The 13,960-nt window shown below is 56.4% G+C and overlaps 1 protein-coding gene across 1 annotated transcript in view; it reads right to left on the reverse strand.

The window, feature by feature from the left end:
- Positions 1 to 570: 570 nt before the first annotated feature.
- HIVEP3 (human immunodeficiency virus type I enhancer binding protein 3) overlaps positions 571 to 13,960 on the reverse strand; it is a 97,036-nt gene continuing 83,646 nt past the window's right edge. Inside the window, 3 exon segments of the mRNA XM_008583036.1 lie at positions 571 to 1,627; positions 2,852 to 3,765; positions 8,173 to 8,259. Of these exon segments, the coding sequence (XP_008581258.1) occupies positions 812 to 1,627; positions 2,852 to 3,765; positions 8,173 to 8,259 (1,817 nt within the window). The 3' untranslated portion in view covers positions 571 to 811.

The raw sequence follows: 13,960 nt of genomic DNA on the forward strand, positions 1-13,960 counted from the left end.
CTGAGGTGGTTTGACGTTTGTCAAATGCTATGTTGGGCGCACAACTCAGACGACCAGGGCATATGGGAGCCCTGGGGGAACCAAGCAGCTCCTACCTTCTACCTGCTCCTATTATTTTGTGTTGAAATCCGAAGAAAAGTAACATTTTCTTTTCTCACCAAAAAAAAAAAAAAAAAAAAAGTAAAAGAGTTTTCTGGACCTGCCTGTGGAGGCTGGATGGGACCTCCCTGCCTGTGTTTGTGTCCCTCTGCCTCAGGCCACTGATTCTTCTGCTGGCAGAGAGTGGCGGCCACTAGCAGTGTGGGGTAAAGCGGCAATAAATAGGAACCATAAACATCTGTACATAGGAGTGCTTGCTTTTATGTTTAATTATATATTTTTTAAAGTTTCTCCTTTTTTTTTCTCTCTCAGTGCATCCCCTTTCCCTCAGCAAGTGGTTGCCCCTTGCCAGCCGTGGGGGGGTGGGTGTGGGGCTGCCAATTGCAGAGGCAGAGGGTAGGGAGCCTCCCCCTACAGCCTTTCTCCAAAAAGCACAAACTATTCACAGCCTCAAACTCCTCATGGGTTTTTTTTTTTTTTTTTTATGTATGTGTGTGATTTGTTTGTTCCTTTTCAAGCAACGAAGGGTATAGAAAAAGGCACAGGTAACTGCATACATGGGGAGATAGAACAGATGGCACTGAGCAGAAGCTGCTTGGACAGATGGACAGATGGAGAGGGAGCCCATGAGGGCAAGATGATTCGAGGAAGTTGGCTGGAAACGTCTGTTGCCGAACACTGGAAGCCAGATGCTGAAGCGGTCGGAGAGAGGCTAAGTGCTCGGCGGGCCCCTGTCCTTGGGCTGGTGTGGAGGCGCCCTGGGCTCCCCACTTCCCGAGGGCTCAGGGGAGCCCTGCCTGGTCCTGGGTTCCCCAGAGAGGTTCCTCCTCCGGACTGGGAAGCGAGTGGAGGCCTCTGCCAGGCAGCCCACAGAGCTGCTGCGGTCCAGTGGCGGGGTGGCAGAGGCTTCGGGGTTGGCCAGCATGTGTGGTAACTCCAAGTGGGAGCTCCAGGACTGCGCTGGCTGGTGGCCCTGGGGCGGCCGGGGCAAGGCCTCGGATGGGGTGCAGGGGCTGTGCATGGGCGCAGACTCTGCAGGCACCTCGGCCCCACAGGGCTCCCATTCCGGAGGTCTGCCCAGGCCTCCGCCCGTCCTCTCCCTCTCCTTGGGGTAGTCCCTGCCCTCCAGCTCCGAGGAGAGTGTGAACTTGGAGACCTTAGCCACGGGTGACACGGAGGCTGATGAGCTCTCAGTGGGACTCCAGCGGCCTCTCTCCTGGGCCTCCCGGGCCCCTGTCAGGTCGCTGCCACCCCCTGAGAAGCCACTGACCCAAGCTGAGGTGGGCCCTGGCAGCAAAGTGGGATGGGCCCCTGGCCGGGCCTGCACCATCTGGATCCCACCGATGGGAATCAAGGGACACGGGGTGCGGGTCAGGTGCTGGGAGTGCAGAGGCAGGTGGCTGAAGATGTTCTCCTCTGTCCGGGCCGGGGTGTGGCCATGGAAGTCATGAGGGGCGGAGAAAGGTCGGGAGGAGAGAGGATGAGCAGAGCCAGGCGAGCAGGAGGGACTTCGGGACTCGGCCTTCTGCTGGGGTCAGAAAACAAGAGAGGGTAAGGTGAGGGTTACATGCCGGGCATATGCAGAACCGAGGCCAGGCCACGGACAGGTGAGGTCTAGATCACAGAGCAAGTCCTGGCTGAGTTCCTGACTCCCTGCCCACGGCGCCCCCCGGTGCTGGCTGCCCTCTCTGGAATGGGCCACCTCCAGCCCTATGGTGACCCGTGGCCTCCCTGCTTCTGGCCAGCACATCATTCTTTGGAGGAGAGGGGTGCCTGAGCAAGGTGGGGTCCTGTCGTCACACATGAACCTGGCCCTCCATCTTGGTTCTGCTGTCTCTCCTGTTCCTAAAATGGTCTTGACCCAACCTCACCTTGGACGTGATTCCCCACCCAAGGCTCTTGACCTTCTCCCACCACCAGGAACTTTAATGTGACCACAAAATTAAAAATCAAGGAGAGATTCCTAGATCAGTGCTCCTCCAGGAGTGACGGTATTGGGTCGTGACAACACGGGGACAGAAAAGGTATTGGAAGGTAAAGGTCAGTTGACAATGATGGTGTTGTGGACGGTGGGAGTCATGGTGGTCGTGGTGGGGGGGGGCGGTGATGTGCTAATGAAGTGACAACACTGATCAAGCTGGTGGGGCGGTATCAAGGTAAAGGTCAGTTGACAATGATGGTGTTGTGGACGGTGGGAGTCATGGTGGTCGTGGTGGGGGGGGCGGTGATGTGCTAATGAAGTGACAACACTGATCAAGCTGGTGGGGCGGTATCAATGGCGTGTTGGGGTGCACTGATGGCAGAAATGGCACCAGCACCAGGGACGGTGGTGGTGGTTTGACAGGGATGGAGATGGGGGTGCTGTCTCTGAGGGTGTGGTGGCAGGGATGGTGGAGATGGTGGTGATTTTGGTTACACTCTGCCATCTGCTCAAAGAATGGGTAGGGATGGGGCGGGCAGGGAATAGGACAAGTATTTACACCCACGTTCAAGGCCACACCATCGGCAAGTGGTAGAGCCCAGAACCCATGAACTCCAGAGTCCTGCTCTGTTGCTTCTGAGGCTAAGATAAAGTTCAACCAACCAGTGTGTTTAAGGTGCTCAGCATGGTAAATGTTCGCTACATCATCAGCAACTACTGAACTGGCGGAGCCCTTTAGCTCCAGGTGTGAAACCTCAGAAGGTGTGAACTTGGAACCCCCTCCCCCCATAGGGGAGAAGTGGCCCCGCCCCCACGGGGGCAGGAACTCACCCACATGGAGGCGCAGGTCTCGGGGCTTCTGCTGAGAAGCTTGTGAGGTAGAGGCGCGGGCGGGAAGAGAACCCGCGGGGCCAGCCCCAAGCCTGGGCCATGCTCGCCCGGGGAGGGGCTGCCTGGCCCAGCCAAGGCCCACTTCCCTGGCAGCACTGACCGTGGCGGTGACTCGGCCTGACTTGGGGATCGTCTCCTGGTGGGCGAGTGTCTGGTGGGGCCTGGGTCTGTGGTGCCCTTGAATGCAGGGGGCAGATGTGCTCGAGGAGGCAGTTCTCTTCCCAGGGGGCGGGGGGTGAGAGGTGACAGCTCAAGTCTTGGAGACCCACAAGGCAGAGGGCCCATGTGGGGGCCAGGCGGGCTCGGGGCTGAGGCCTGTGGTTCTTGGGCCGGTGAACATCGCTGGGGAGACGAGTCGTTTTTGGTTAGTGAGTGTTTGCGGGCGAGTGGCGGGCGGCTGCCTGCTTCTTTGCTTGGGGACCACGGCCTTCTTGGGGACACGGCCTCGGAGCTCAGGGCTGAGCTCATGTCCTTCTCCACAGGGTCTGAAGGGGCCAGTCCCAGCCGGGGGAGGCCCAGGATGCTCTGGCTAGACGTGGAGCAACTGCTGGCTGTCAAGAGCTCAGCTTCGGAGATGGAGCTTCCTCGTGTGGCCTCGCTGCTGGAGGTGGCATCTGGGGGCTGAGGGCCCGGAGCAGGTGAGGAGTCTGCCTGCAGCGTGGCTGGTGGGCAGGTTGGGGGCGCCTCTGAGGATGGTCTGGACAGCTCGTCCTGACTCTCCTCCTCATCCTCCTCCTCATCCTCGTCCAGGTCCGAGTCTGAGTCCGAGTCCTCCAGGTCTGAAAACTGGTGCTCCTCCACAGCCTCCGAGCCCTCTCGCCCTTCTGAGTCCTGGAACAGGTCGTCACTGGTTCCTGACGGGTGAACACAGGAAACTCAAGGTCACAGCCGGGCCCTGGGGCTGCGCTGGCCCCACGGCTACTCCTCCCTAATCCCCAATTTCTTCATCTGCCAACTGGACATAATAGCCAGGCAATGTCACAATGGGACATTACAGACAGGAGAACACTTTGTAAATAACAACAGTGAACAATTATTACCTTGTGTCTACAATGTGCAAGGTTCAGTTTGAAGGGCTTTAGGTATATTAATTCATGTAATCCTCAAAGCATCCTGTGAAGTCAGTACTATTTTTATCTTCGTGCTACAGACAAGGAAACTGAGGTAACAGAGATGAAGTCACTTGCCCAAGGACCGTAGTAGTAGGGTTGGGATTGAACCATAGCAAGTGAGACAGGTTTTGTTTTTTTCATTAGGATCTCAGTGCAGGCTTCACCATGAACGAGTTATGTTGCTGTGCCTCAGTGTCCCCTTTTGTCAAATGAATGCAATAGTCTCACCTCACAGGTTTTGCTAAGACAAGTAAGTACAGGCCTGGCACATAGCGAGGGCTCAAATAATTATAGTCACTGTTACTATAGTAAAGATGAAATCTATTATTCTAGGACACAGCAGGCCTGCCGGCTGGTCTAGCAGCACAGAACCATGGTCAATCTAAACACACATCTATCACCTGACCAGATGTGTCTCTCTGTGTTCAGTTTCCTCATCTGTAAAATGGAAGTGATAGTAATAAAAGCGACCTCAACTGCTGCCGGCAAGTGGCAGACTCTGGCCTCTGTGGGTGGCTTGGCTAAGCTGGCCTGAGCCTGCAGAACAGGGCCCCCTCCCAGCCATGCTCTTGTCCAGAGGAGCCACTGCCCCTTTGAAGCCCATCTTGCTCCCAGCTGGGGGAAATGGGGCTTTGGAATACCAGCCTTCTGGTCTGGTTTCTTGTGTGGCGGCCCCCCCCTCCAGGTCACCTCTAACATGTCAGGAGTCTAGTTTGAGCATTTCTGAATTGGGGAGCAATCTGGATGCTGGGGAGAGCTCCACTAATGTTGGGCCCACCTGTTGGGCCCTGGAGGGTTTGGGTCCTGCTGGCCCATCACTAGACTGTCATGACCAATGTTTTTGGCCGGCAGAGTGAGGCTGGTGACAGGTGGGCTGAGCCAGCCAGCTTCATCACTCACACATGCCAGTACTGCACCCACTACTGGCCAGGAGAGCTGGATACAGAAGCTGACCCAGGTTGCTGGTGCAACCAGGCTTGGGTCTCCACCATGTCCAGCTGCCCTGTGGCCAGCAAGTTCTGTATTAGGGCTCCCAAGTAACTCAACACGCAGCAGTAGGATACTCAAAATGGACAAAAGTGGGCATCCAATAGGATGTAGGTCAAAAACTACGGGGTGGACCTGGGATGGGTGGCAGGCAAAGGGAGGCTGAGGGCCGGGTCTGCTGGTAGCTGTCAGCACAATGACGAAAGACTGGAGGGGCATGGGGGGGTGGGATGGGAGTAGCGATGGGGCTAGGGATGGGGGTGGTCATTCACTGCCCTTGCCTAGGACTGTGGCAGGGGCCTACCTGGAGTTCACCTAGCCCCGCCCCTCATATACCTATGGTGAAATCCAGGCACAGAGGGGACAAAGGCTTGTCCAAGATCATCCAACCGGCTGGTGGCTGAGTCAGAACTAAAGTTTACAACCCTTGTATTATTATGTTGACAGGTGGAAAATGATTTTATGTGTGGAGGAGCAGGAAACGGTCTGGGTTTGAATCTTAGCAGCACCACCTCTTTGCTGTGTGATGTTGGATCAGTTACTTTCTCTGTTCGGTCTCCTCATCTGTAAAGTGGGGGTAAGAGTAATAAAGCCACCTCACGAGCTGCTGTGAGGCTTGTGAGGGTCTGGCACATAGTAAGCACTCCATGAACCGCAGCTATGACCATCTCGCGCTACCCCCGCCCCCCATCACAGCAGGCAGGTAGCTGTGGCCAGCACTGTGAGCTTTCTGCAGATGGAGGTCGGAGGGGTAGTGCTACTGGTGAGGCAGAATCAGGACCAGCACCTCCTGATGGCCAGCAGGGTGGGCTGTGGCCTGTCCTTGGCACCTACCCAGCGCACGCCAGGCCCTCCGCCTCTGGGTTCCTGCAGGGCGCTAAGGGACGCCCCTGCCTGCTCGGCCCATTCCCAACGCCCCTCGTGGAGCTGCCGCGTCACTGCTTGGTTCCAGACCGACGCTCAACAAGCCCCACCCGCCCGCCGCTCGGGGGTCCGCGACCGCGTAAGGAGACGGAGTGAAGCGCACAGCAGCCACCGCCGGCATACGCCACACGGGGGCGCTGGCGCCCAGCCTCATCGCCAGCGGGGCGGATGCGCATCACCACCGGTCCCCGCGTGTCGCCGCTTCGTGTCCAGCGGACACGAACTCTGGTGCTGCTCCTTGAACGTGCCTCATCGTGGGAGGTGGCAACTCCAGCCTTATATTCTCCTAGGCCATAAAGCTCGGAATTGTCTTTGGCTCCTTTTCCCCTCCTGCCTCCCCTCTCCCCATACGATGTGTCAGCAAAACCGACGGGCTCTACCTCCAAAATGTACCCCCGAATCCTACCGGCTCCGACGGAGCCCACCCGGTCCGCGCCAACCTGCGCCTGGCCTGGCTCACCGCCTCCCCTGCGCCCCCTGCCGGCCGCTCCCGCACACAGCCAGAGTCCCGCGTCGGTGGACGTCCCCGCACACCCGGGGCAGCCCAGTCCGCCCCCTGACCTTCACGGCCCGGCCCTCTTGGACCCTCTGCAGCCACGCGGGCCAACCCTGTGGCCCTCAGGGACTCCACACCTGCTGCTCCCTCTGCGGGAGGGCCCTTCCCAGACCCTGTCTGACTTCCGGACCTTCGGCTGCATCCAGGGTCCCTGCTCACGCCACCTTGTCCGACAGAACGGCCTCCGCACGCGTCCCAACCCCTCTCTTGGCTCCTCGGCCTTTTACTTTTTGCTTCCTCCTCCTCGCCCTGCTCCATTCCACATTTGCTCATTGCCCGGACCCCCCTCTGGAATGTAGGCTTCCTGAGGACAGGAGCTGTGTTTTACTCACTGCGGAATCTCCAGCAGCTGGAACAGAACCCAGAACGGAGCTGGTGCTCATTAACTACTCCTGGAATGAATGCACGGATTTCATCCTCATAAAAAGTGGGTACGATCTTCCTTGTTTGCCCCATTGGGAAAATGAGGCTGGGAGGAGGGCAGGGACCACCTGGGGAGGGCTGTGGGTTTGGCTCCGGCAATGGCGTGTGTGGAGCCGGTGTTCTTTGTGTGACTTTGGACAACTGCCTTGACCTGTCTGGTTTTACTTTCCTCGACTTAAAATGGGGCAACACAAGCTTCTACCAGCTGTTATGAGGACTCTATGAGACAACATCTGTAAATGACCTGATGGGCGTTCTTGACGAGCATTGTAACCCCAAATTTTAGTTTTTGGGGGAACAGCCCCAAGTTCTATAAAGGTGATTTATTTCACCTAAAAGGAAATATGACTTAACTGTTTTGTAAGACTGCAAATACATCCCCAAATCAGAAAAACAAAAACGGAACAAGATACACACACGTGCATGTGCACACCTCTTTGTCTCACTAACTCCTGCCACTGATTTCAGGGAATCTGTGGTTGAAGGTTCGCCAGTGCTGGAGGAATGTCTCCAGCCTCCCACTGCTGGGGGCCTGCCCAGCCCCTCTGCCAGAGCTCCTCTGGCCTCCTTTGGATGCTGTGGCTGGACAGTGCCAGCCGGATCCACTGCCTTGGGCTCATTGTACCCCTCCCTTTGTCTTCTCAGAGATGAGCTCTCACACACCTCTTGGTGATGGAGGACCATGGTTGGGCATGGTGGTGGGATGGGGCTGGGGGGCTGTCAGGGCTGGATTTGGCTTTCTTGAAACCCTCCCAGCTCTGAAAGGCCCATGTGTCAGGTCCATGGCAGAGTGCGCAGGCATCATGTGCGTGTGGAGCTTCTCAGAGTATGTGCCCCACAGAGTCATTGTGACGCTTTGCTGAGATAATTCAGGGCATGCATTTAGAACATGCCTGACACGTAGTGGCTGCTCAGTCAATGTTGGCTAGAGTTACTATGTTCATTTATTCAGTAAACACACATCGAGCACCGTGGGGTGCCAGGCACTCCACCTGCATGGGAAACCACGGTGCACAATGCTGCAGCTGCACAGCAGGTGCTATCAGCACTGTGGGGAGTGGGGTCGGGCATCCTGTGAATTTAACCTTTGTCTCCCGGTTGGTGGGAAAACTGGAGGGGAGGGCAAGGGAGGGAAAGAAAGGAGAAGGGGGATCAGGGGAGAGGCGGACAGAAAGGAGAGGGAGGACAAAGGGCGAAAGGTGGAGGACAAGGAAATGGGGAGGAGGGGAGAAGGAGGAAGGAGGGTGGCAATTTGTTACCTTCTTCGGCTTCCAGCTCCTCCAGCACCCCGGTCTCTTGGCACTTTTTGCTGTGGGCCTTCGACTTCATGTGCTTAGTCAGATTCCCTGGAAAGAAAGCAGAACAGACTCAGGCTTGGCTGTAGGGCAGGGGGCTAGGGTGGGCCTGGGGCTTGTGAAGGCTGGCAGGCCATGGTTTCTCAGACCAGTCGAGGCCCTGACAGCTGCAGGGGCTGAGCAGGGACTGGGGCATCCCTCTGTTCCCGTGCTCAGGCCAAGATGTGCAGCCACAGCTGCTGTTCAAGGTGGTACACAGGAGCTGGGGTGGGGTAGGTGTGGGGCTGTGAGGGACAAAGGGTATAATGAGGAAGTGAGATGCTGGTTAAAAAAGAAAACAAAAAAGAAATTACTCAAGTGCAATAGGTTTTTCCTGCTTCTGATTTCAGTCTGGGCCCAGGGGCTGGTGACACTCATCAGACAGGATTATTAGTCATCTCAAGTGCTGGGATGACATGGGGGGCTTAACCTACACGGGGGTGGGGTGGGGGGGATGGGTACTGAGCATGCCCTTCCAGCTGAGGACACTTCTAGGCAGCACGCAGGGCAGAATCTTAGGGTCTGGGAAGAGGAAACAGGGCAAAGTTAATATTGGGAATGGAGAGAGGACAGGAGTAAGAGTAGGGAAGTCAACTGGCCAGGGACCTGGGAGCCACAAGCCTGGCTTCTTTAGAGAAGTCCCCATCTTGGGCCCCAGATTCCCCAGGCCAATGTGCAGTATAGACACAGGACCAGAGTGGTTCAAGGAAGGCCCGAGCAAGGCTCTGCCCTGCTCTGTGCCTACAAGGCCTTCGGAGGGGAGACTGACTCTGCCCCAAGTTGTAGGTCCAGCCCCACAGGCTGATGAGCAGGGGCAGCAGCTTTGTGGATCCAGGAGGACAGTACCAACCACTTCAAATCTCCCCCACGTGTGACAGCATTTCACAGGCTGCAAAGCCCTGTAAACAGGAGTGTTCTGGGGAGGAGAGGACAGCGCTCGCAGCCTGCCCCAGGAGAATGCAGGCCAGATGCCTCAGGATGCTCCTCTGGGCCCTGGGGTCACTCCCAAACTGTGATGTGCTCACTGTTGCTCTAGGGATTGCTGTGTTTCCATATGGTCATCCACCTACTAAATCATAATTTCCCTGAGTTCTCTGTCTCATTAATCTTATGCATTGATAAATCTATGAATGGATGGATGGAGGAGAGAAGGATGGAAAGAGGTAAGTCCCCTGGAATAGACACATAGAAAGATCGGTGGACGGATGGATGGATAAGTGGATAGAGAAAATGTAGAGAGAAGGGAGAACGGGAAGAGGACAGATAGGTGGATGGGACACTGGATGAGTATATAAGCAGATCAATAGACACATGGGGGACAGATGAATAGATGAAAAATAAATGGAAAGATGGACAGGTCAATAAACATGGAGGACGGAGACGTGGATGAATGGGGGAATGGCTGATGGGATGGCTGGCTGGAAGCATGCACATGTCAGTGTATGGAAGGTCAGACACACAGGAAGATAAAAGAATGGGAAGCTGGATGGAAGGATGAATGGAGGGGAGGACAAATGCGAGAATGGGAGAAACAGATGGGATGAGCTCATAAATGGAAGATAAATTAATAGGAGGACTATTAGATGAGAGGGTGGGAAAAATGAATCAGTTGGAGGATAGATGGATGAATGGGTGAACAGGGAGAGAGAGCCCATGGATGAACCAAAGGGTGCTTCTGAATCATTCTGAGAATTTTAAGGAAACTTGAGGTTTTGCTGAGAGGTTATCTGGGAACCTTGAGCCAGGATTCCCTGAAGTCTGCAAGTCAAGGGCAGCAGGGATGAGGGCAGAACTGCTTCCTCTCCTCACCTCCCCTTGGCACTGATCCCTGACTTGATCCTTCCCAACTGGGGTTTTCCTTCTATAATTGGACAGAAACCTGGATGTTCTACTCATGGCCACTGGGGGAGCAGAACCATAACTCCCAGGGTCCTCTTGTCCCTTTCCAACCTTGTGGACTTCTGCCCTCACTGTCATGAGCAGACAAAGCCTGAGCAGAACTGTCAGGAGGTGGGGAAAGCAGCCGGGGTCTTCCATGAATCAGAGTGCCAACCGTCCTGAGGTTCTGGAACCAGGCCCACCCTCCCCTGACTACCACAGGCCACAGAGGACTATCAACACTGATCATTCTGGTTGTTACATCATCTGGTTATTACACATGTTCTGCTTGAAAGGTCTGGGTCTCTATTCAGCCGAGTTCGATGTTGTGCATACAATGGGTATACAAAAGCCATGTGTGGGAAATGCCCTCTCGCCACAGAAGCAAAGCATTGGAAGGAACCTTGCGGCCCAGGTATTTCAACCCCCACCAGGCTGAGGTTTTTTCCTCCTTCTAATCTAACTCTGCGCTGAGGAGCTGATGACACCATTAAACAAGATCACTGGCCGTCTTGGGTGCCGGCCAGGCTCCTGTTAACTAACACGGTGAACCAAGTGGCCCAAAGTCACAGTGCTAGTTAGTGCAGAGCACTGTCTAGACCCAGGTCTCAGGACTCTGGAGGCCTTGCTTGCTCCGTGCAATGGCAGAATGGATCAGGATGGTTCAGGAGCCGGGGCTTTGGGTTGAGTTCAGGCTCTGCCACTTGCTAGCTGTGTGCTCTCGGGCAAGTTTCTGAACCTTCTGAGCCCCAGTTTCTGCAATTGTAAAGTAATACCTACCTCGTGGGGATGCTGGGAGGATCGGATGAGATAACACAGGCAGAGTGGCAGCAGAGTGTGCCCGGCAGACAGCAGCCCCCACCCCCCACAACAATCACTCTTTGTGAAACCCCCAGGGACTGTGCCACGCACTGTGCTGGAGCGTGGAGGAGAGAGATGCTAAGGTGATGCTCTGGTGCAATGGTTTTTACCTTGCAGGGGCTCTCAGAAGAAGGTACCAGGGAGCCCACTAGGACTGACTGTCCTCTGCCTCTGCCCTGGGGGGTGCAGGGAGGAGTTAGGGAGTCTGAGGGCTGCAGGAGTGGATGCTGGATGAGCAGCACTGAGCACTGGTTGGCTCCCTCATGACTTGCCCTCTCTGGGCCAGTCTCCTCCTCTGTGAATTGGGGAGGTGTACCAAATAGCCGCAGGTGCAGCCTGGATGCCACTTCCTGCCAAGGGGCAGAGCCTCGGCCTGCCCAGCAGAGTCCACAGCTTCTCACAGTCATCCCAGCCTCCCACCAGAAGCCCTCAGCCCTGGAACAAAGGAGGAGAGCGAACGATGGCAAGTGATGGGCGTCTGGAAGAGAGGCAGACCCTGCCAGCAGCATCAGCCGGTGACTCTCTCTGCCTTGCTCGTTCACTTTGACCAACTGCCCCACCCCCACCCTGCCGGCCTGACGGGCGTGAGGCCCATCCACAGCTGCCATCTCTGTCCCCTGAGGTGATCGGCGCAAGGGCCTGTACAGGCACAGCCCTCCTGCTGGCCTCTGGGTACCATCTGAGAAAAGGAAACGGGACCTCGACCTCCACGGGGCGTCCGCAGGCCTCACCCAGCTCACCCACAGACACACTCCTCAGCTTGCTCCCAGAGGCCTGAGCTGGTGCCAGGACGTCTGACACAGAGACGAGACACAGACAGGCAGACAGAGACAGACAGGAAGGGCTCCCGGGCACGGGCGCAGCTCAGCCCCCTTGCAGCCTGGCTTGGGCCAGAACCCAAGGGTGGGAGGGGAGGGAGGAGGTGGGGGCCGCCTGATGGGGAGGCAGAGAGCCCATGAGTGGAGGCCTGTGCTACCCGAGCTGATGGCTGCCAGGGTCCAGCACTCCAGGAAGACACAGGCTCCCAGGGAGAGGCCAGGGGAGAGACCAGGCATCAGTGTCTGCCCCTGCACTCACTCCCCATGGTGCAGAGAGAGCAGAGGGAGAGATTTCTCTGCTTCCGTCGGCCACCACCCCCACCGGCCCCCGCTCTGCTAGTCACAGAGTTTGAGATTCCACCGTTTCAGATCTGCTCCCTGCTTTGGCTCTGGAAGGTTTTCGTCTTGGGAAGCCCCTGTGAGCATCTGAGGAAGAGCTCAGCATACTCCCTGATCATGAGTTGTGCTCTGCTAGTCACAGAGTTTGAGATTCCACCGTTTCAGATCTGCTCCCTGCTTTGGCTCTGGAAGGTTTTTGTCTTGGGAAGCCCCTGTGAGCATCTGAGGAAGAGCTCAGCATACTCCCTGATCATGAGTTGAGAGTGAAGCCTTACAGGCCTGGCCTTCAGGGCAGCAGGGGGTGGCTTCCCCCAGGGGACACTCCACACCCTGCAAGTTTGGAGGGTCTATTGCCCCTCTGCTCAGACTACACACTCTGGACCATCCAAGGGCTCTGTACTGGCTCAGAGAGACTCAGGAAGGGACTGCAGACAGGCATGGCTTGGTTTCCAACAAAGGCACCTCCTGGAAAGTGGAGTTTCCTGCTGGGGACTCAGACCTCTTTCAGACTTGGCAAAATGGGCAAGGCACAGGGAATCGAGTGGCGGCCCCTTGGGGAGACTGCCTGGGCTGAGAACTCAGCGGGATGGATTTTTCCGGTCCCATATGGCAGAGTGATGGCTCCCCGAGGGAGTGGGCATCCCAGGGCTGTGTCCTGGGCACAGGTGTGCTCTGATGGCCCTGGGCTGGGAGTCTGTCGAGGCTCTCCACGCTGAAGATGGAACAGTGAGGTGCCCTGCACAAACACTGGGCATAGGGGCAGCAGGTGTCACCCACCGTGGAGGCCATCTGATTGCAGCTTTAGCCATCCAGAGAGGGGAGAGGACTGCTCAAGCACACAGAGGAAGACGATGGGGTGATGCCCATGAGCTCTCTCAGGAAGAGCACTTCTGTTTTCTGGGACTCACTGTCTTCAGCTCAAGGGGGCTTGGACAAGAAGTTTGTGACTCTTGGAGTCAAAGACTGTTACTTAAATTGTCTGTCAATCATTCCCATCTCCTTCTTCCATAAAATGCCAACTGGCTGCCTAAGGCCAGAGGAAGTGGGATTGGAGGGGACGTGCAGGGGACGGACTCCATGTCCAGGGCCGATGTGTTCTGGGCTGAGCTTCCCTGGATATGGCAGGGCTCCTATCAAAGGGGAGAGTGGGGGCTCCGGGCCTATCTGTCCTCTCTGGGCACCCTTTGGGACATTGTTTATGAGACACTAAGAGAGAAGAGGATCAAGGGAAGCAAGTGGGAGGGTGGGCACCTCCGTCCAAACCAAAATCTTAGTAGGAAAATTTGAGCTCGACTGGAGGATGATGGTGAGAGGACAGAGGAGGGCGGGGGTTGGTTAAGGGTCAGGAGGCCAGAAGCAGGAACACAGTAGAAGAGGAGGCTGCTGAGCTAGGGGATGTGATAAATTGCCCCCTGACCTGGTACAGAGAGAATGGGAGAGGCCAGGCAGTGGGGGGACGGAGGAAGTGAGGAAGGCCAGAGGACCTCGCTGTGCCCCTGCCAAGACGGCTGCCCAGCCTCTCTCACTGCGAGCAGCTTTACCAACTGAAGGAAGGTCCACCAGTGGCAAAGCCAAAGTCTGCCCTCAAGTTTTGTCCCATGAAAAACCACGTGGTTCCTGTGGGGTCAGCATGGTGGCCCCCAACTGGCTCCAAGGAGAAGGCAGGACCCTTATGTCCAAACCCTGACCCAAGAATCTCCAAAGCAAAAGAGGCTGAAGCCTCTGGGGGTGCCGAGATCCCTGGGCCTCCCTTCGAGCCGTTCAGTCTGCTCAGCTACCAAGAAGCAATGAGCAAGCTTCAAGGGCCCTCCCCAGCT

This window comes from Galeopterus variegatus, unplaced genomic scaffold (genome assembly GCF_000696425.1).
Source record: "Galeopterus variegatus unplaced genomic scaffold, G_variegatus-3.0.2 Scaffold2805, whole genome shotgun sequence".
Classification (NCBI taxonomy): Eukaryota; Metazoa; Chordata; class Mammalia; order Dermoptera; family Cynocephalidae; genus Galeopterus; species Galeopterus variegatus.